Source organism: Diadema setosum, chromosome 15, assembly GCF_964275005.1.
Source record: "Diadema setosum chromosome 15, eeDiaSeto1, whole genome shotgun sequence".
Classification (NCBI taxonomy): Eukaryota; Metazoa; Echinodermata; class Echinoidea; order Diadematoida; family Diadematidae; genus Diadema; species Diadema setosum.
The window spans coordinates 15704966-15729535 of record NC_092699.1 but is presented as its reverse complement, the minus strand read 5'-3'; the positions used below and the strand labels follow the sequence as shown (position 1 = coordinate 15729535).

Genomic DNA, 24570 nt, shown 5'->3' with positions numbered 1-24570 from the left:
ACTGAACCAAACCCAGCCTCTCAAATTTCTCCTCTCGATTGAAGGGGAAGCAACGTTGAGCTCCCAGCAGACTGAATCAAAAACACTATACGAATAATGCTCAAAGCCAAATTTCAAATATTGGGTTGTAAACCTAATGCATCCATTAGCCATCGAGGGGTCTCCTAAAATTCACCAACGCTAATGCTGAAGAGATCGTAGTGAACACTCCCTGCTGTCATTCGGAAAAAGAAAAGGGGGGAGGGGGATTTCCTGGGAGGAAAGATCAAAAGGATCCTTTGAAGAAAAGTAGAAGATCAGGTTACCATCACTGTGAAGTCAACCTCCCATTTAGAGTCTCCCTCTCAAGAAGAAATAAGCAAAAGATTTAGAATAAACATATCAATATTCAGTAAATATTTCCCTGCTGGATTCCACAATCTGTAGGAAATTTCTGAATGCACCGCTATAGATCTTTCACGAAAGGCAGGTATATGCATCTTCTTCTTTTTTTTTTCCTCGCTAAATGCAGATAGCCAGCAGGAATCACCAAGAGGCAATTGATGAGGAGGAGGCGGGTACCATGGCGATGCTGAGATGGAAAGTTACACACTCTCTTGAGAGAGGAGATGAGAGTGCTGTTGCGAACCAGCGTATCAATTGATACGGACCAAGAGGGGTGGGGGCTTGAGAGATGGAATAGATGGGAATTCCAACGTCAACGTCTTCAGGTGTGCACAGGCCACTGTGAATTATTGAAGAGGCTGAACGCAAAATATTGCTGCAACAGTCGAGGAGGTATATAACGGTCGGGATAGAATGGAGATGGAGGAACAATAGAGTGAGAAGCATGCAAGAGAAATGCAGAGGAAAAGAAGAAAAGACATTTAAAGGGAAGATAAACCCCCAAGAACAATGTGGATTGAGTGAAAGCAGCAACATTAGTAGAACACATCAGTGAAAGTTTGAGGAAAATCGGACAATCGATGCAAAAGTTATGAATTTTTAAAGTTTTGATGTTGGAACCGCTGGATGAGGAGACTACTAGAGGTTATGACGTATGAGTGGACTACAATATCAAGAAAATATAAAGAAAATACTACAAAAATCCATTTTTCATGAAAATTACAAATTCCATCTCCTTGATATTGACATATGTTAAGGGTAGCAATTATTCCCCCTGCTTTCTGAAAGCGGTTGGTCCACTGCTCTTTCATAATTCTAGAAAAGTGAATTTTTGTTGAATATCCTTTATATTTTCTTTGTATTGTTGTCCACTCATACGTCATATCCTCTAGTAGTCTCCTCATCCAGCGGTTCCAACACCAAAACTTTAAAAATTCATAACTTTTGCATCGATTGTCCGATTTTTCTCAAACTTTCACTGATGTGTTCTACGAATGTTGCTGCTTTCACTCAATCCACATTGCTCTTTGGGTTTACCTTCCCTTAAAGAGAAAGATGCAGAAAATGATTGTAGGGAATGGGAGGTAAGGAAGGAGCAACAATAAGGGAAATCACACATACACCTACACCCACACACCTACACACACGAGACAAACTCTCAAAGACCATGAAAGCAATCACAGAACTCGTGTGAGAGAAGTTGCAAGCAAATGATAATAAAGCAGTTATTTGATGAATGTGACTAGCAGAAAAACAGGGCAGCGAAGGAACATCAGAGATTGGTAAATGTGCTGTGACTGGAGGAAACTGAATTTCAGTAGATATCCTTCTAGGGAGTGGGGGAGGGAGTGGGGGGGGGGGGGAGAAAATCACTTTTGCAATGGTCAGTAAGAGATAACGATAATGACAATCTCAATCATTTGGTTCTCCTCCTTTTCCTATTTCTGAGTTTAGAGGTTTGCATTTTCCTGAGGGATTTGAACAGAAAGATAAATGAGGGATGCCAACTCCATGGGCATGTACATAACCATCATCACATATTTCTATCTGAGCATCCACAAACCTTGGTAGAAAGAGGAAATGGACAGCAGGGCAAAGGTCACACTTATCTCAAATGGCCACCTGCTAAAATATCATAGATAGCTCATCTGGAACACTGACCCAGTTCATTGGTCCAACAAAAGCTGAGATATAAATACTTAACTACAAAGTTGGAAGGGGGTGGGGGACCCAGGACTGATAAACTGGCAACATTGCAGGGAGTTTAGGGCTTGCTCACAGCAGGAAGTTCTGCTGTGTAATGGTAGAGCAACAAAATCAACAAGTGGCTTGTGGTAAGTTTAAATACATGTCACCGTGCAAACAATTTTCTTGAATCCTACACTGACTGAATCAGCTAATCTGACTCTTGTACGACAGTAAATACAGTCAAATCGCTCATAGACCCTGTCGATGACTAACTGACGCCTTCCATCCAGGCATGAATAAATCAAGAATGGGTTGCTCTAACCTTTAAGACAATCCATGTACAAACAAAAGTGAGTGGGCATTTTGGATCTTATTCCTCATCACAGTTTTGCAAACCTTCAGCATCCTTTTGCGAAAAGACAAATTTAAGCCCAAGAGACTGTCCTTCCTACCTTGACTTTGTTCTTGCCAACGTACTCCCCGTCCAGCTTCTTGCGCGCCTTCACCACGCTGTCGATGTTGGAGAACTGGAGGAACGCGAAGGGCTGGGCGGCCTGCGGCTTCTTGATCTCAATATGCTGCGGAGGAAATGGGAAGCAGAAACAAAAGACCAATCACCACCACAGCTTCAAAAACAGAAAAGGTCTCACAGTTAGGATCTCACCTAGTTTCACAATTTAATGTCTGATTGACTGCCGACATCCTGTGACGCAGAAAACAGCATGTATGGCTTCAAAATAACAAGAGAATCGTCCAGAAACTCATCAGCGTATCTACTGAAGCTTTATTACTATCATCAGTACTGTTTGTTGGTTTTTTTCTTTGGTTATGTTAAACTTTATCTCATCTTTCCAGCTCATTGTCATAATTGCCGGCCAATACATCTACGGGTGTCTTGGTTTCACCGCAATCCCTAGCCTCAATTCAAGGCCCACACATTTCTAAGGATGGGAGTTCCTCAAATTCTTTGGTCAAAGGTTTCATGATTAAACTAGGGGCACTGCTGCTGTTTTCTTACTGCCATTCTCAACTGTACTGTCAGTGATGTTTAGATAAACTGTCAAACATTTCCTTCACTCTTCGTAAGATACAATGCCGTGGTATTTGTCAAACACACACACACACACACAAACAAAAAAAGCTACTGTTCCTCTTGCTCATACCTAATATGATATCCATGGCAGCTTTGGACATAAACCTTTGGGTAAATATCCACCAGATTCATACTATTCTTACACTGTCTGCCTTCATACGAATATGACAAAAATTGAATATTATTCATATATTTCTATAATCACAGACTACCTTGATATCTTTTTTTCTTAAATCAATAGGTATAACATGAAGGAGAGTAGATTCCAACAGGGTGTTACAATACATGCAAGGATCCCAACCTTGTAAACAACATTGCAGCATTCTAAGGCAAACTGTACTAGGAATAATGGTATTTTTACCTCTCTTGCAATAGATATGTGTGGTAACAAAATGTGGGAAAAACAACATTTCCCATAAAACCTGCAGTATTTTGACAAAACAAAAACAAGAGACAATAAAAACAGTGCAAAATACTGCAAACATTAAGACACATAACAGCCACGTAACAGCATCTATCTCTGTACACCGCTTCTTACCACTATGTCCCCGAATTTGCAGAAGGCATCGTGAAGCTCATCCTTGTCGATGGTGCGGTCAAGGTTTCCAACGAAGAGCGTCCTTGTGGCCCTCGGATGGTACTCATCTAGCTCCTTCTCAAAATACTTGACTTCGCTGTCATCCACGCTGATGTCTACAGGTGGCAGAGATAAAGGACAAAAATTGTGACAAAAATTTATAGAAGTAACAAAATAAATGCATTTGTCAAAAGCAGACTTCTGAAACAGCTCTGAAAGTGTAAGACAGTAAACTGGTACTTGCACCTGCGATTTCTTCATTTCTTTCTGACTTTTTCCTTTAAAACTGACCTTTACGTGAACTTCCCTTATCAAGAGTTGCTAAAATACAAACTTACTGTGATACCAACTACCTCCCTGGAAGATTTACTTGATAAATTTGACTGAGGGTCATACATGTGTAGATGATACATGTGCCTTCCATTTCCACAGAGGTAGCATACATGCAATTCCATACATAAACTGGCAACACAATTGAAGACACCACCGACGTGTACAAAAAAACAACATGTTCTTTAACCCGTTGAAGACACCTGCCCGAGTATACTCGGGACTCGTCCTCAAAGGGTTAAAGAGTCAGCCAGGTCATCGACAAGGTCTTCCTCTTTCTCCAACTCCTCCGCCTCCCAACACCACAAACACACTCTAACAATGAATAAGTTGCCTCCAACAAGCCGAGACCGGGAGTGACGCCGATTGAGATGGGGATCGGCGAAAGCGAGCGTGAAGCCGGAGAAAAAGGAGAAAAAGGAGAAAAATGGAGAAAAATGAGGAGCACCACCTCATCCACAGTATTGGGCACCAAGGTGCATCTCGCCTCACCGTCTCTGAGCCCACCTTACCACCATCTGGTGGGGGCCCCACCTCATCACCTCTGACTCCAACTCATGAAGACACAATACCACACAGACAGGCAGGAAAAGAAATATACCTGCCAAGGTTTAACCGCACCTGAGAGCCCTGAATGACGAGACCGAGTAATGGAAATCTCCAACGTGCCGGGAGGAATGTGAAATGTATCATCATAAGCCACCACCACCCAGCCTTCCACGAGTGAAAGTTGTTTATACGACAGAAAAAGGTCTAAAAATACTCTCCCTTCGGTACAAAGACCTGTGGTACTTTGAGGTAGTCAACATTACTCAATCCACTCATAGTGGGAGAATACAATACTGTTTGTTGTGAGCTCAAAAAGAAACTGAAGACGCCTCAAAATGCCCTCGTGCTTAAGGAAACGACGTACAATTCATAGAGTCATCGTCTTGATGTATTGTCATGGCTACCAGTAGTAATAACGCTAAAATTTACCCCGACATTTGCGGCACGTCAGGCTTGCCTTTGTTCGAACAAAATCACACGGATTGCGTGGGGAAAACTAGCCAGAAGTTTAGCAGTGACTTTTGATATTTGAATATATACCACAATTTATGCGCAGCCACAGAGAAGGAAAGACGGAGTCTGTTTGTATTCATCCGTATGTGTGTGCACCTGCATAAGGGTGAAGGAAGGAGTGAATAAAATGCCAAAAGTTATGAAATGCAAAAACTGAGGCAGAAAGGAACCTGATGCACACTAAGAATTCCAGCTCAGCTAGAGATATTCCTCTGAAAAAAAGTGTCACAACTGCCTTTCATAGGATCCCTGCTTCATTTGACTACACTATATACAGCTTTTAAATATAAAAGCTGTATATAGTGTAGTCAAATGAACACACTTTGTATGAGGTCAGTTTTTTTATTATGGGGTGTGCTTTACCGCAAGTTGATGGCTTTCCGTAAACAAGTAGGCACTAGATCTTGGCACAGCAATCGTGCATTGTTTATATTATAACAGCTGTATCAAGGGGTAAACATCGACCAGTAGCCAACTTTGAGATGGGAGACGAGCATCTTTACCACAGAGAACCCTCTCATAGCTTTTAGTCGTGTTGCAGACACGTTGGAGACGTATAGCCTCTAGCATGCACAATGTACAGTAGATCCTCAAGACAACAATGATACAGTTTTGTGACGCAATTAACCAGAAGTTTATTGCATGTTGAAATCTTTAATGAAAGACAGGCTACCTCTACAGCAGTGTCGATCAGATCTTGACTCAACTGCACAAAGTTACAATCGTGCTTCTATTCATATCGGCCAAAAGAGACTGCCTGGCTCAAATCTTGCTTTGGAAAGTCTGAAGATTTCACATCATAGTTGAGGACATCACTAATGTCAGCAGCTCAGAGGATTTTATTTGAGAATAATTTTTATTGAGAATCTGTACATCCTCTCTCGAATGTACCAAGGGAGATAGAGAGCTATGTTTATCCTTTTTTTCAAGTCAGGGCTGAACGGTGAAATCAATCCCACCGCGTGGTAAGATGGCATCAAAGGAGTGGTACATGGCTGTCTCTTTCCTATCGGGGAAAAAAGAGGGAGACTCCCATAATCTCATTCTTCTCCATCTATTCCTTTTCAACTCAATCTTTTCACAAAATTGGCTGTTGCTATGGAGAATATCTCCTGCACTCCTCTGTTCAGAGCGGAGCCCAGTAAGCAGCGTCTCTTGTGGCATGGAAGAGGTGCGGCTGGAAGAGGGGCCTCTGGAATATTTCATGGAATCGCCGGTTTTTCACTTCTTCACCGACCCAACAAACTGCCTCTTCTCAGACTAGCAAAAGGTAATAAACCTCAAATCAATGCATTGGCAAGAGAAATCAAGAAAGAGAGAGAGAAAAAGAAATGAAAAAAAAATTCTACTTGGGCAGGGAAGTAATATGAAAAGCTACAGGAGAGATGACAGAATCCAATTAGACATCGTCAAGACCTTGAGTAGACCTGATGTACTGCGGAGAGTGAAGGCCCTCACAAGGGAGAAGTAAAAAGATAAATATGAATTGGAGGCTGGGACTGGATGACATACGATGCAGGGAATGATGGAGTGAACGAAAGAAAGAAAGATGCACAGAAAGACTGAGACAGAGAGTCAGATAGGAAGAAGGTGTACCAGAAATGAAGATCGCAAAGGATACAAACTTTGAAATACAAAGCTGAGACCTCAAAAACATCTCTGAGGTGAAGTAACAGCAATACAAACAACTTAACAAAAATGCAGAAAAAAAGATAAGAAAGAAGGAAAAAAAAATTGTAGATGATGAAGCATGGAAGTTGATCTGCACATCTGAAAGCAAGGACTTAGGAGCACAAATGCCAAAGGGTGGGATAAAGGGAGGTTGGTGTAAATGCATGCCTTCTCCTTATTCTATACTCACATTACATACTGACAACTGGAAAAAAAATACTCACATCAACATTGACAGAGTTGTGAGAGCCACGACAGAAGAAATGTTACAGACTGAAGAGAGTACACTAGAGAAAGTTTTTGCATCAAAATCATATTCAAATCAGCTGCAAAAGCAACACGGGAAGACTTGACTTCTAGCAAGAGACACTTGGTAAAGAGGCAGTGATATTTCATAAAAAGGCAGTCATATTTCAATGTCTCATTCTGATCAGATTAACTGCATCTTTGAATGGATGGACAGCAGCCTGGAGACTGAAAGTAAATTTAGATCACAGAGTAATAAAAGAGATGGAGAGGAAAAATTTTCATTGGGATGGACGTCACAAGCTGGGATGCACGTCAGAAGATGAGATGGACTTGATTTAAATGAGAGCACTTCAGCCTGAAACTAATCAATATGCATGTCGTGGTATCACACAAAAATGCTCTTCAAATAAGAAATCTCACAGTATGTGGTGTTTCTGCGTGACAATCATTTCGGATATATAGATTACGGTTAATGGACATTGCGGTCCACACTACCAAACACGGGGGGAAATCTTTCGGTCATTAGCTAAAATTTGATGCTCACTGCGCTCTCAAAAGGACAGTCATGGATGCAGTGAAGAAATCATACAATTCATTGCTTGGACATCTTTCAGTTTTCATTAGGTCAGGCTGATCTGACGGCAGAGATACAAAATGAGCTTGGCGAGAGAGAAGGGGGGGGGGGGAAATCTTCCAAAGAGGAGAGAGACTGAATGAGATGGAGAAAGAGAGAGAGTTTTGCTTGTGATGGAAGCAATGAAGAATGGGGCAGCTGTGGAGGAGCCTAAGAGGAAGAGAGAAAGATGCCTGCCAGTCGCCATAGCAACAGCACGGTGGCCTTGTTGCATGGTTGCCTACGATTTATCACCAGCGAGGCGACACCGACAGCGAACCAATGATTTACCGTGCATAATTAGCATAAAATGCCGGGCTGGCTTCCTGCTCTCCCGCTGCCTCGTCTCCAATTCTTGATTGCCTGCACAAACCCTCCGTGTTGATAACGACCCACGCACTAAAAACACCGCAGTCATATATTTGCACATCAATATATGGAAAGGGGTGGGGTGAGGTGGGATGAGGGGACGGGGAGAACAGCAGTGATGACACAGTGTGTTGTATGCCACAACATATAGAACTTTCTTCATATCGATTATCTTAAATCAATCTCTGCACAATGTATGACTGAAAAGCAAAAAGTATATTTATTAATGGCACAGCAGCCATCTTTTTTTTTTCTTTCTTTTTTGTGGCTAATTTACGGAGGAGACAACAAAATATGGCTGAAATCAGTTTTTCTCATGCAAAAGGGAGAATTCAAGATGTACTTGTTTTCAGAGCTAGAGATATGATATGGGCACAGGAGAATGCATTGGCCCCAACATACATTTGTACACATGTTACATAACCACAATCATACATCATTATCATCATGATCACAATCACAATCACAATCATAATCATACCACTAACCATAACCATAATCATAATCAACCAATTTTTATGAGCCATTCTTTCATCTTATTCAATCCCTGGGAATAATAAACAAAAGAAAATGAATGATGCCTAATCAAGGAGAAAGAACTTGAAACACACTATAACACACAGCTATAATACTTTAAACATACAGGGTATTACCACTGATCTCAACTCGAGAATCTCATGCCCATGGCTGTTGACCAATTAGAATCCCCGGGGTTGCTTATATTGCTTGTGATTTCAAGTGACATTCTAAATACCAGTGATTGTATGCCCGCCCACCGACACATATGCGCACACTGTCATGCCTTGACAACTATATCTTTTCTTCTTTCTTGTTTTCCAAGCATGTTGTATGTTTTCCACCATGAAAGAACCAAAAAATCTACATCAAATCCTACACCCTCATGCTAATTTTCAAATACATAATCAACCTCTATATTCATGCTCCCCCCCCAAAAAAAAAAAAATAAATAAATAAATAAATAAATAAATAAATAAAAAAAATAAAAAATAAAAAATAAAAATCTGCCAGCAGTCTTACACAATGGATCCAGTAACTTTGATGTAAGGAGAAAGTAAACACAGCCTAAATGATAAATTCCGGCACATCAAAACAGGCTGATCAGTGAAAATTTGTGAAAATACGATAAATAATGAAACTACTGTAACCGCAGAACAGACACGCCAACATGCCAGCTAACAAAATGATGAAATGGCCTTTCTTGTTTGTTTGGCGGCACTGTGTTACTTTGTACTCAATATACTGAAATGCAAAGTCACTTCTCCCCAAATCTGCTATCTGCAAAGTTCACAAAATTACAAAGCACACTTCACAGAGTTTACAACCCAAGCTTTTATCATGTACCACTCTACAGAATTTATGAGCATTTTTTTTAAACTGATAATTTGTTTCCATTCCCTCATTTATTTATCTATTCATTCATTTTGGCGCTATCTTTCAATATTTACACACAATGAAATCAAACAGAGCACATGCTGAAATAATTTGCATCAAATCAAACATCCCAAGCTGGCTATTGCAGAATGAATTTCAAAGTAAAAACAATTTATGATTGTTTTGACCAATAAGCCAGTCCTTCCTCTGAAATTGAATATTCTCCATGTGTATGAGAGACAAAGTAGCCTTTCATACACACAGCGCCTCCATAAACCATCAAAGAAATAAGAAATACTTATCGCCATGGCAACATACTTAAGAGGCTTCATGAGGCTAAATGCTAAAAGGACTACTAGTATGTTAAAAAAAAGAGTGCACCTACGCACAGTGTAATGTTGTTGAAAGTGAGTGCGAGAGATGGCAAACTACATTGTACAATTTCAGAGTAGCTGTGTGCACATAGCTACTGCTGCCACACAGGTCTGTGTTTACCGCAGTAATAATAATACAAGCAGGCAGGAGCTGGCAGCTAGACACACAGGAGTGTATGGGCATGGAGCTGCTAGCTCCATGGTGTGGGTGAGCAATGTATACAAAATGTATGTTGATGGAGTGCCAGCAATATGTCTCTGGTGAGGGCTGTGTGTGTGTGTGTGTGTTGTATATTAGTACAACTGTGTGTGTATGTGTGTGTGTGTGTGTATCTTCATGTGCATGTGAGAGTGTGTGTATGTGAAATATGTGCATGCCATAGCCTTCCCTATGCCTACTGTGCATCAGCTCTGCACTGTACTGGAGCACTATACACAATACATAAACACAGGCTGTTCGCGATGTTTTGATGGTGTTATGAATACATACCAACTGTCCTCATAAAGCATTTCACATAAAATATATTAATCTTCATACATTTATGACTGCATCACTACCTTTCCCTGCAGTAGAACAGACTGAGATCCTAATATAGCAGGATCAAGAGGAACACAAGACTAGATAGAAAAAGATGTTCATCATGTATGTGTATGTAGTGTACAACTGTAGTAAGACTTTTCATATTACCGATTTAACTCGCGTAATGTTCCTCTTCCATTCATTAGGAAAGATGTAAATACAATGTTGCTCTCTGGATATCAGTAATTTCATTGTCATAGTTAGTGTATAATACACGAAATTCTTTCGTAGAAATATCACCGCATTTCGTCTATTAGGTAATCATGTAACCAACCATGAACTGTAGCTGTTCACCTGTACCTCAAAGAGAATATATTTTGTCATGCCTTACTGATCAGTGATCCATGTGAACTAACTTTGTGTAAGCCTTTAGTGAAAGCAGACAGAGCTCTCCTTTCCCTTTCTCCTTTCTACTATCCTATCTCTATGGAAGTCATCCCTCCCTCCTATCTTTTTCAATGTCTATTATGTATGAGGGCTGCATGCAAATCAAGCCATGCTTACACGTAAGCTGTAGCCCTACTGTATTATTCATTGTATTGCTGATAGGTTTCTGCTGTATGTACATTGTGTAAAAGCAATGAAGAAAAAATATTTTGTTAACAACTGATGTATACTGTATATGTATATGTATGGCACCAACAACGTATACAAAATACATGTACTGTAAGTTCATGTACAATAATACAGGAACCAATCAATCAAATCAAATCAATTCTCTTCTCCATGTTCTACTTTTCTGTCAATATAATTTTAACTAGTCTCACCACAAACTTTCAATATTCTAGTTGCAGCAGGTACAAAATCCAAAATCTCCAAACACATACAAAATGCCAGCAAGACCATTCTCTTCGATTTAAGTAATATAACAAGAAGTCTTCTTTTCATTATCAAGTACATTTCATTCCACTGAAATTGGTGTTAGCTTTTAGTTCGACTCTTGTATTTCATTTGATTTGTCAGCAGGGGGGAACCACTAAACGAGGGGGTTATTGGAATACGGATTTCCTGACGTGAGATAGAAAGATAACTTCATTTCAAAGAGCCCAAACAGACAAGACAGAATACACACTGCATCTCTTTGATTACATTGGGCAAAGACAGCCCAAATGTACAGAAATGTGAGATACTGTTGAGAATTGTTTGCATAGGTGTCCAAGCTTGCTATCTACAAAAATACAGTTCACAGTTTCGTGTAAAAACAAACAGAAAATTGACACAGAAGAAGAAGAAACAGGATGTCATGAGGTAAAGGAGCAATTAATGTGATTATATTTCAAGGAATGTTGTTTTTCTTTTTTGATAGGATGACTTTAACCTCTGGACTCTGTTGATGGGTGTGGTCCTGATCGTCATGGAAACAGGAGGGACCCCGACAGAGGGCAAGTCCTCCAATGAGTATAGTCTTACCTGCACCCTCCCATGGAGACAACTTCATCTCGCATCCAAAGAAGAGCTTCCCCTTCGAGGCAGCCATCCCCTTCTCCATATCCTCCGCCCTGGATATCCAAGCATCGCAGAGGAGATAAAGAGAAAGAGAAAGAGAGAAGAGTGAGATCATGAGCTAATAATAGAAAGTGACATCATGCTCGCAGCTGAAGTCAGCTGCGACACCATCCAGGCAGATCTTGTTGGCATCGAGGCTGATGCAAGACAGACACACCCAGTAAAAATGACACAAAAACCAAACAGAGCAAAGTACATACAGGCACTCCATCACATTGTGTGGCAGCGGTATTTCGTACAGCAAATTCTGTGCCTGAGATCAATATATTTGTGGGGAAAATTTTATCATTGTGATGGACTGAAGAAGCCATATGTAGCATTTATGAATGGCTACATGGTTCAGTATCAAAATGGACAACAGAGTATGATAAATAATACCTTTGGATTCTTGAATAGAAAACCAAACGACTTGCCATGGCTTTCAAGATTTAATTTGATTGGAGGAAGGGAGGACCAATACTTTGGCAGTGGATGCAATAAAGGGATGAGAAAATTTGGAGCACATTTGGAAGATGGATGTTGTTGCCATGCCAACACATCAGGCACATATTCCCTCAAGATGTGCTTGAGGTGTGGCTATGGTTATTCCCTACAACAGGTTTCGCCTGTCCGCAGATTTTGTTGCTGCTAACGAGACTTGCATCTGCTGATGGCTGGCTGGATGTAGCTCCATGGTTATTGCAATGATTAGTACCTACTATGAATGACCACTAAACCTTTTTTCGTGGCAGCAGCGGAAGCCTGGACACAGCAGCCCGGCCCTTGCTACCTGTTCCCAAACGTGCATGCAAGTGCACGCTTGCTTGAAGCTCAAGATTTTAATATTGTCATGATCTCAGCGGGAAGATAAGCTAACAAAAGGTATCCCTATCACCAGCCAGTGTCTGCATTTAAACAACAGGTCCTGTTTGTTGTTGTTGGTTTTTTTTAGGCTAACATTGATTTCCCTGCTCTATGGTTTTCTACACTACATCTAAAGATACCTTTGTACAGCATAGAAAAATGTATGGCATAGAAAACAATGCAGCAGAGAACTTACACAGTAACATCACGATCAGAACACACTCAAATCCCCCCCCCCCCCCCTTCATCATTACACCTCCTCTTCTATGCTTATATTCAGAAAGAGCCAACAAATGGTAATGCAGCTGTCATTTGTATGACGCACCTCTTGACCCCCGGGATAGGTGCGTCAAAGTACCAATGTGCGTCATACCTTTTAGGTACCATGACGTACCCTCCGTCACAAAAAGTGACCCACCTCTATGAGACATTGACGCATTAACCAGTCAAAATGGTGACGCACCTCTTCGTGAAAATGACTGACCCTTGACGCACATGTTATTCGCAGTACGTGCCAGACTGGAATGTTGCAGAGCTCTGTGTGCGCTCACGCAATTCGCTGCCTGCGAACTGTGTACACCGAACGGAACTTCGCCCGCGTGAATCCCTGTCGCCTACGGACCCTGGATGTTTACTTCGATCGCCGTGGTACTGTATCCCCATGCTGTGGGCGGCTGGGGAGCGTTAGTATAGTAGCTTAGCTGCACACTGTAGCCAGCTGCCACGACAGTACCCTGTTTCGATTCGAATCGGGGTAGAAGCGTTCCGTTGTGCAATGTCTGCTTCTTTTTCTCTTCTTCTTCATCCGCTTGTCCCTTGCCTCCCAAGTATGAAATGATTTTTAGAGTGTTGTGTGTGTTTTTTGTAACGTTATTGCATCATTTTTCTGCAAGGAAGAGGTGAGTTTCTGTTCGTGTATTGATGTGCACTGCAGTATGTGCAGGTGAAAAGCGTTCGAACTGTCTTTCCCGAGTATCGTGGAAGCTCGATGTATTTCTCGGCCTATCAAAGGAGATCTCATACAACAGAATACTTATAACAAACTATTTTCCGGTCAAAATTAATTGATTTCCTTTGTTTTGTATCGTTTATTGACTTGATCCTAAGGATCTTGTCGCAATACCGAGTTTCCAATGTGTATTTATTTTCACCTTATTTTCGCGTAGCTTTCGGTGCTGTAAACTGTTGCTAGGGCCTAAGCCTACTACTAAACTTAACGTTTTTCACTGTCGTTTCTCACACATCGTTTGGTACGATTTCTTCCATTTTATATCACTTTATCCGTTCCCTTTATACTTTGAAGTATTTGACGTAATTCTTTCAAGTGTCTCGCACTGCTATTTTCGTAACGGCGATTTCTCCGCTTTGCTGCAATACTTTTTCGAATCGAAGCGACGAAGTTTGATACCAGCCGCTGTAGTGTGCCGTGTGTTGTCTTTTCTAAATATTTGTGTTGTTGGGAGGTGTTGATACTTTGTATTTGTTATTTATTTTTCTTAATGTTGATAGGAAAAGGCTAAAATGGTCTGAGTGATGTCTGATGGTGATGATACTATGCTGGTGTAAAAAGACGGCTTACTGTGAATGCTGAGCGTACGTGCCGTTCGTTCCATTTTACTTTCCCTCTTATTCTTCTTTCCCCCTTACTCTTCTTTTCCTTTCCAAGAATGATAAAAAAAAAAGAAATTACATACACCTCACAACAAAATAGAACCACGTGCTACCAACCTTCGTAAAGTTAAATCTAAATGTTCAATATCAGCAAAGAATAAGGGGAAAGCACGAATGACAATAAATTAGAGCGAAGAGATTGTTTTACATGCAGTCTCTTCGGCTCGAAGAAACTTGACACCCCACCCCTCTCCCCTTGTGGAAATTTCCACAAAAGCAGGTGCCACACCCAGGTGCGTGCCAGACGGAAGAATGCGCGCACTGGAATAAACAGCGTGTAAATATGGAAATATCGATCGAAGAACCAGCTCATTAGTTGAATTAAAGGAATCATTGCAAAGATATCGTGATTCTATAGCCTTTCTTTTGGCGCATAGTAGGAAACATCAAACAGTCGAATATAATGTACTTGATCGAATATCTTATGTTCCCTGAACAATAAAAAAAAAAAGATCGATTAATCAGTCAATTAAAAATGCAACTGAGCCAGAAATACTTAAAAGGTCTCGTATGCCCAGAGAAATTCACTACGAGTAGGTTCAATGAGATGCAGTCATCACCTGGTTAGACAACAAAATCATGACAATTAATTTCAGTTCACGCTCATGATAACTGCTTATTACTTATCAAAGTTTTGGCTATCAACATTCGTTCGTAGGTGTTTTTTGTTTGTTTTGTATGTTTTTCCTCGTGAAAGACGTAATGATTTCTTCGTATCGAACGTAGACTGCATGTTTATCGTTTATCCAAACAGTAGGCGCCTAGGCGTACTTTCTGAATATATTCAGAAATTTCTATCAACATTTTAAATATATTACAAGACTCCCAAATACCAGTTGAAAAAAATTAAGAAATCGAATTTTTTAGATATGAACAACAAAAAAAAAAAAATGCGTAGGAAAAAAACACTTCAACCTCGAATGACTTCGAATTTCTCTAAACCGTTCCCTAGTTCATGGACATCCCATAGAAACGCGTGTTTTGATATACACGTTGCTATGGCAAACTATCTAGTTTCGCGAAACTACGGCCTGGCCACAGTAATTTTTTCCGTAACCTCCCGCCTCCCCTTCCCCGATTCGAAAACAGCTTGATTGAAGCCCCTGCCTATTTAAACACGAACCTTATTAAACCCAAGTTAGGTACATGGTTTATATGGCTAGTGTTTAAATAGAATTTACTATTTTAAGTTAATGCAGGTTTTAATAGACTCTCAGTAATGTTAGTTCCATAATCGTTTGTATGTGTTTTGGGGCCTGGCCTCTGCCATATGCCTCGCCTTCTGTATACGTATGTACGCGTGTACTGTATGTATACATGTACCACATGGTCGACATCACGCACGTGGTTTTGCTGCATGTTCCACGGTCGACGGTCGATGCTACACTACAGTGAATGCGATTGAAGGATAGCGAGCTTCGCGATGCCGCGGGCTGTATGTGATGATTTTAATCACAAATCGTGTTTGGTAGTGTGGTTTTGGAGCAAATTTGTACTCAAACTTTCTGAAAAGACCTTTAGTCTGACATCAGATAGAAAAAGAAGACATACGAGAATGAAGTGAGTATCAGTATGTTATAATAAAACTGATTGAAAATTGTGTCATTTTCGCGTTTCCAGGAGCCGGTGAATTCGGCCGACTCGCGATCGCGAGTTTGTTTTAGATGTTACGGAGGGATACCATGCCCCATGCAAGAAGCCTCGCAAAATTATACCATGACGGTCCCATTAACGAACCTTTTGACACACTCTGGTTAAATGACCGACTATGACGCACATAATGGGTCAGTATTGTGACGGACATTTTGCTCCCGTGACGGCACCACGCGTCATCAAATTGGTGGTACTTGACGCGACCATGACGCACATTTCCCGGGGGTCAAGAGGTGCGTCATACAAATGACAGCTGCATAATGAGCTCAGTCAATTTGAAGTGTATGATCAAAACAAATCAATAATTTACTCTATTAAAGCTCTAGTCTTCCCTACTGTGTACATCTGCTTCAGCAAAGAGACTTTCAGTGACTGAGAAGCATGTGACTGCATAAAATGAAAGTCAGATTATAAATTACAAATCAGAGGTTTGTTTTTTCCTTCTTCTTTTCCTAAATTTTGCACCAGTAGCTGCACAGAAATGCCACAGCAAGGGGGAAAATACACCGGTGTGAGATTGCGAAAGCATGGGTACACCTTTCGAGCAGGCCTTGGGCATCACACCAAGGTGTCCTCAAGGTATCCCCTCAAAGGGCTGGTCTGCTTTATTTGATGGTAATCAATCAAGGGATGTAATCTTCTCGGCTGAAGGAGGAAACCCTGTAAGGTCGGAGTACGGTAATCATTCTGCTTGAGCATTCGAATGTCCATCCCCCATCCGCATCCCCGCCGTATTACAATGCAAACTCATTGTATGGTAGCATAGACAATCAAGTATTAAAAACTCATTGTATGGCAGCGTAGCTCAGCAATATCAATAACCCTTGAAATCAGAGTTCAACAAACTTTGCCAAACTTTTTCCCCTGCTGCAAGTATAAGAAAACCCACAGGAAAATTGCTATAAAGAATTTTGCTCATCTCCCCTAACTTTAAAAGTACGACACACACACATCCCCATTTTCTGCACATTGCACAACCAACAGCACAGTTTTGAGGAGGGGACTTTTTGCGACATTCCCAAGAGGAAGACAGGGTGTGATAAACTTTGGCAAGAGCTGTATTTTCTTCAGACAACTTGCATCACAGAAGTGCATTTATAACTCATTGCCATGCTCCTAGCAAGTATTGAGAAAAAATTGCTTTACTCAAGCACTCCCACTACGAAGCTCCATTGTCAGACCTAACAAGATCTTAGTATTAGAGATTATATCAAGTTGTGCACAACTAACACAAATATAGGTATATGGGGCAACAAATTAGGGAGTATGCTTTCATAGTGGAATTTGTTTGAGATTTGTTATACGAAGCGTGTTCATAAACCTTATTTAAAAGGAAAAAAATCATCATCACCATGTTTTCCTCGCTGTAATCTTTGATGCCAGAACCATGCTTTGACTCAGGTTTCATGCAATCTTCCATATCAACATTGCAACATACGAGCGAAACATTTGTGTGAAGAGGAGGAATAGAGAGAGAAATGAAGAGCGGCGAATGAAAGGGGGGAGGGGGGAAAAGAGAAAGTGAAGGATAACTTACCGCTTGAAGAAGACGATGCCTGCCCGCTCATCCCCAGACCCCTGGACAGTGACCGCTGTCACCTGGCCATACTTCTTGAACTCATGAAATAAGCCATCTTTGATGCTGGAATCTACATGGTAAAAAGGAGAACGCTCAGGAGTCAGACCTCAATACACGATCATTTGATATTCCCCTCTTCTTCTTTATTTTTCCTTTGTCTTTTAAAGAATTGGTTCCGATTGCAATTTATCTGAAACCTAATACCTGAATACCTAATACTGCATTTTATGTGTAATTTCACAGACTACTGTATATGCCTTATCATTTTTTTTTTTTTTGTGAATTGGGACTTCCACACAATTTTGCGAGTGGTTGAATTTGCAATCGTGGAGTACAGGACTGAGCAGAGAAGTGTACACATGCACGTCACATTCATGTCGGTATCACAATTGAGATTTTCGTGTGTTTTTAAATTTGCAAAAAGCACCCAACCAATTCAAGGGTTGCCACTACGTCTCAGAAGCAATGTCTGAATACTATAAATTTAGTCATACTGCATGGCACAGAATTTTTGATATGGGTATGATCTGATCTCAAAGGGCCTGACTTGATCACTTGGGCATCAAGTTCCTCAAATCAAAATTTAATTCTGTGCTCTTTGCTATAAAAGCCAAGGCCTGCGCCATTCGGGCACCAAAAGTGGGTCCAAAAGAGCAAATAGGGAGACTGGTGCATTACGTGCAGCTCAACAGGGCCAAACCTCTTTCCCACAGCTGGGATGGTTTGATATTCTGTTGTCAGGACTTGACAAAATATTAACATTTTCAGAGGGCCTCCTTCATAATCAAGGAAGCTTGGCAGCTCTGATACACTTTCAAAAAAAAAACAACAACAACAAATGCATGTACACAAACAAATATAATGAGAATCTGTATTTCTCCAACATTTGATTAAAAAGTCCTCTTGTCATAAAGGTATAGAAACTTCATGTCAACTGAAGCTTCTACTGAAGTAGAATCATTTTATAAATGATAAAAAAACATATCTACTGAAATGATGAAATATTATCAACATTTCAAACTATACTTATAAAATAAATTCATGAGAATATATCACATTTGTACATGAGCAGCATCACAGCGAAATCATCTGGACTATCATATCCAGGCATCATTTTGATATCATGTTGTATGCAACCCATGAACATTTAAATTTCACAATTTATTGAAGCAACTTTGTCTTCTCAATCAAACTGACCTCCAGTCAATACATTTTCTCTTTTAGAACCAACCTTGTATTAAAAAAAGCCAAAGCACTATGCAAAATTTATAACCCATAAAAAAAAGAAAAACATTGATATGCACAAAACAAGCTGTAGATATTGCAACAAGAAAACAAAACAAAAGAAGCAACAAAAATTATAATATCCAGGTATGACCATTTATGTGTCATGAAGAAAGACTGGTTTTTCTCTTTAATCTAGGACATGCTGCCAAACAATAGCTGGTTGCGTGACAAGAACACAGCTGGCAAACTGCGTACAAACATAAAGAAACATAACCCTACTGATGGCGACCTCTGCAGATGCGGTCATCGCAAGTCGGAAGGAATCGAAAAACGTGGACAAGTTCTCTGTGGCAGCCAACATTCCTGATTAAGAATGGAGTTCTGTACACAATAACATTTCCTCCTGCTACTTAGGCCCCACATGTGGCACACAGGTGGATAGCATTCCACTTGCAATCTAAATAATACCACACCATGTCCAAGACCTCTGCCTTGGATCCAGTAATTACAGGTCTGTAATTCATACTGTACTTTTAAAACTACACTGGCTTGGAAGAGGTTCCAGGTGTCCGGTGTGTATACTTTGTATACATACACTGTGCAAAAAAAAAATTAAAATAAAAAAAATAAATAAATGTGAATGGATGACTCATAACATGATGTCTGCCACACTGTTTATAATGTTGCCTTATCCCACTGAAGTATTGAAAAATGAAACAAATTGCTTAAAATATTCACTTTTTTTCCTTTATGAGCTGAAGATGAAGCTCAAGTAAATACTACAATTGTACTGGCATATCATGCAATTTCTAAAATGTGTTGTGCATGTATGTACTGTCAGAAAGCAAAAAAAAAAAAAAAAATACATTATCACATACAAGTGTACAACATGTTATTAGAACAAGGATGAATGTAAATTGACAATAACGGTAAATACAAACTTGTGATAGATCTATAAAGAATACAACACACCACAGGTGTCATGCTACCAGTGGAATATAGAATACATACTGTTAATACACATTGTAACTGTGAAGAAAAGGGTAGACTGAAAATGCATCGAACACTGAAAGAAAATGAAATAATGAAAGGAATACAAAACCTGCACTACGAAGTTCCTGAATTGCTCTACACCAATCGGAAAGTTCAAGCTTTTGGCGCACACCTACTCTGAGAACTAAGTTGTGATCTTCAGACACACTATGATGGAAAACAGGCATGCTAAACATTGTACTCTGAGGGTACATTGTACTGCGTCCATGGGGGTAAAAAGGGGGGGGGGGTGAAAGCAATTTCTATGAAAATGTGCACTTTTCATTGCTTAACTCCCGGATGAGGGCAGCTTACATTGTATAGCGTGCAAATTCCACACTATGTTCTAGTTGACTTCAATGAATACAATAAAATCAGATAAATAGATTGCCAGAGGTTCCAAGAATATACGTAAGACCTTGAAATAAAAAATAAAAAAAGTGGACGGAGCTTTGAATTTTACAATGCTTCCATGAATCCGTGGCGTTTGATACACAACCATACACTCAAATACATTGTACATAGTAAACAGCTTATAGAACCAATACAACGTAGTGCTCCAACTAGTACATCATACAATTGTATGTGATGATGTCATCCACTCATTAGTCTCCCATTGAACAGTACGTGAAATCTCATCGACCACAAATTGGGTATCAATACTGCTAAAACAAAATTGACATCAAAGAATAAGAATCAGCTATAAAAAAACATTATAGTCTTGTTATTACTTGCCCTGGAAGACTTCTACAACATGTAGGAGGTGGTTGTTGCAATTGAAATCATCGAACAAATATGAATTTCATAATATTTTGGTGTACAAATCAATGGGAGAGTTGTATTATCAACGTACAAAAAGTACATAATGTACACAATGACATCATCACCTCTTCAATTTTCACATAAATTAACGGAAAAATCATGTGTTCGTGAGACTCTGAAATCCCATAACTTTACTAGTTGTCTTATATTTCAATGAGACTTGTACCATTCTACATTGTATCTCCATATTTCATTCTGCTATTTTTTCAAATTACAGAAACTTGCACATGGTGCACAATTGTTGTTGAAGACTCCAATAAACCCCCATCCATACTGTACACTGTAGGTGGGTTTGGTGGATTACTAGGGGAATTTACAGCTACAGGTTGTATACAGGGTGACCCTGGTCTCTACGGAATTATACACACAATGCACACATCAAAATTCCTTCATTTGACCCAAGTTATGAACCTTCTGGCACTGTTATGCATGCAAGAAATTTCATGAGTCATAACATTTTTATGTGGGGATTTTTTTTTTTTTTTCTTATTAGGACCTACAGTGTACATTTGTACACAGCAGACTACGTGTACATTTCTTCTGAGATCAATGTATAATTCACAGCAAAAAGGTCATTGTAGTGGTACCAGCAGGTCTACACGGAGCTATAATGACAAGACAAAGAATCCTCGCACATCAGGAAGGACAGTTGCTTCAAAACCTATTTATATGAGCATCCAAGGTTTACATTACATGGTGCAACATTGGACAACTTTATAATTTTATCTTATTTTATGACCAATGGCCTACAATGCACTTGTAACAAAGCTCTGTACATTTCATGAATAAGAACAAATATTTACATAAATGTAAACATGCACATAACCTACAACCGGCATTTCTACACACTATCACGAATAAATTCCTACAGTATTATAGAAATGTGTGTAGATGTCTCGTCACAAATAACATGAAAGTCTTACCCTTGCGAAAAAACAACAAAAATAAAAAACAAAAAAAAATCACACAGATTTCACTCCTGTGACAATGGCATTTGTAAACACTGTTATTCTACAGGATAAACCATTGCATAACTCACTCTATGTCATGGGAGCTACAACTGTATCAGCCTACACGGTAGATGGCACAAAAAACTACCAGCCAACGTCATTTCGTAATTTTGCACCATCAACATCACACCATGAATTAATTCCTTACGTGTGGCAATGACTATTACTCACACAAGATTTTAAAAAATAACAACAACAAAGGAGAAAATAGTGATGTACACAGTAAAATGAGATTATACTAATATCTGTTTGTTTGTATTTGTTCCTTGTCTGTCTTAACATTATAACAAAGAAACTCTCGTATCAGACAGACTACAACTTGTAGGCCTACATTGTACGCATAGTAGCCTACAAATGCATTGTGTTCTAGTAAACACTATAACCAATGGGATTTATGTTCATTACAGGGCATTGCCAAAAATAAATCAAAAAATTATTCTCCCACTCATCATAATGTGCATTTGCACAAGGGCACATTCATTTTTAATACTTACGTCTATAGTCCATCAGAGAGGTAAAGTTGCCCATGGCATTCTAATTGTCCAATGGTGCATTTTAGTTGCCCAAGGTACACTTGTACAATGTAGTTTACAATGTATATCGCCAAATAATGAATTGTAGTTGCCCCAGGCACTTTAATTGCCAAAGAATGAATTCTAGTTGCCCAAGGCATTTTGCTTGCCCAAAGAGTAAGCTTCACTTGCCTTGGGCAAGAAGGCTAACAGGCATAATGTAGCACCCTGAATTGTGACACTTCTTCTAGACTGTCTGCAGCATTAACAACTATATGTGTGTATAACATGGAATTAAAAACACGGCACAAATGATGTACATCTATGGGCTCACAACTGGAATGGATCATGCCTTTGATCACTGGTTGGGCTCCAGAAAGAAGGGGAAAAATTCTACACATACATTTTCTCAGAGATCAATCACAATAAATGATTCCCACATCACAGATTTCACTGCAATTCTAAATTCACTGCAATTCTGAATTCACAGATGTTATATATCACTTGCTTCATCAGGAAATGAATATTTTCAAAGCAATTACACACTGTATTGACAAAATGTTATGGTATACAATGTAGTCTTTAGTCATACTAGGCATGAATACATTTTGTTCTAACTAAAATGTCTGAGAACAATACAGCTACAACTCACCCCTTCTTACTCGCAACTGGGCAAAAGCCTGGCACTTGTTTTGAAGACTCATGCTAAAAGCCCCCACAATCCTTGCCGACAGCTGAAATCAACTATCGTTCCATGATCGAGGAGTGCTAATGGCATGCGAAGGAAGAATCCATCCAGAAGCCACATTCTCAGGCTGGCTGGCTGTCGACATGGGTAACCAACGACACACGCTTGACAAAAAACCTACGTCCAAAACTACACGACGACAGAATATCACCAACTGTATGCCTCCACACCACTGTTTGTGTGGCTGCACTTCACGATCATATCATGTTAGCTCTCCATCCTTAACAGACATTATCATCCTTGTTTCCATAAAATTCCCCAAAACACAACGCCAAGCCAGATTGCCTGCCAGAACTCCAGTGGGCTGACAGTGCATGGGGTGGCGACGTTACAGGCTGGCAAACCAGAAATGACAGGAAAGTGCACTATAAGAAGTAATTACTGCTGAGCTACAGTCATGCTCACACCTCACCATCAAGTCGACAGAGTTTCTCAATGGATTCTTCATTCCCTTGACAAGTGACCATCCTCTTGTTTGTTCCATTCTTTTCTCTGAGCCGACTTGTCTCAATTTATCGTCATTTTTTATATTTTTCCCCAACATTCCTCGTCACTTGCCGGAGATCATCAGGAACTGAGGGCGGCCTTTTCTTTTCTTTTTTTCTCTCTCTCTTCAACTGACCTTCTGCAATCAATTGCAAAACAACCTGGCTGCCAGTAATGAAGACAATGTCCTTGCTAAACTTGAAGAGGACATGACACAAGGGGGATCCTAGTGCTTTGCTACTAGCTTGGAGTGCTCGCTCTCGCGACCTGGGCATGGGCTCTCCGACCCAAGACCCGTTTGCTGTAGATACAATTTGTAGCCCTCCATGTCCTATTACAGTCCCCCGTTCATTTCCAGGCTGCCGTGGTGGTCGTCTGCTCCAGAGCACATCGCGTGTCATGTGACGGTGGCACACAAGTCAGGCAGCCAGCCCGACAGACAGACGGAAAAGGGAGACTGGCAGGCAAGAATGTTAACACCGTTCTCCGCCGCTGTGCATGGCTACACACGCAAGCCCCTCGCATTACATTAATCACACATGCAATAAGCACTTCTAATGACGTCTACATGCTAACAAAGCTCCCTCCACGCAAACGGCTCCACGGCCTACAAACATTGTTATCCAGCCATTGCATATCAATGAAACACTCATTTCCACACTGTTCTCTTTCAACTTCACCCACCTACAATGTATATACTTCAGACTTTTCTAAAAATTTCCTCATTTTTTTTCTCCTTTCTAACACTTAATCTTTACAACCCACCCACATGATACAGTTTACAGGTACTTTTTTTTCAGCCTTTTTTTTTTTTTTTTTTTTTGGGGGGGGGATGTACTTCATACAATGTAGTTCAGGATGTGCCCCATATTTGATTTCAAGTGCGGCTGTGTGTTTATCTGATCACTTTTAAGGGTACTATCACACTGTGGCTGTACCCTCTCAGTTACTGTCTCAAATTTCATCCGAGATGGCTCTCTCTACCCCCTGGCATGTGTCAATTTCTATAGCAGGACTGAGGACCGATGGTCTAAGTGGCGAGATTTGATGGTAAAGAACCTACACGTACATGTAACACTTTCTTCATTAAATTCTCCA

General features: G+C 40.2%; 1 protein-coding gene across 1 annotated transcript in view; it reads right to left on the bottom strand.

Moving 5' to 3' along the window:
- The window catches only part of LOC140239287 (uncharacterized), a 115838-nt gene that overhangs the window by 17528 nt on the left and 73740 nt on the right, over positions 1–24570 (bottom strand). Inside the window, exons 4-7 of the mRNA XM_072319165.1 lie at positions 17594–17705; positions 11794–11882; positions 3705–3859; positions 2526–2651 (exon numbers count right to left, since the gene is read on the bottom strand). Coding sequence (XP_072175266.1) covers positions 2526–2651; positions 3705–3859; positions 11794–11882; positions 17594–17705 — 482 coding nt within the window. The remainder of the gene's footprint in view (positions 1–2525; positions 2652–3704; positions 3860–11793; positions 11883–17593; positions 17706–24570) is intronic.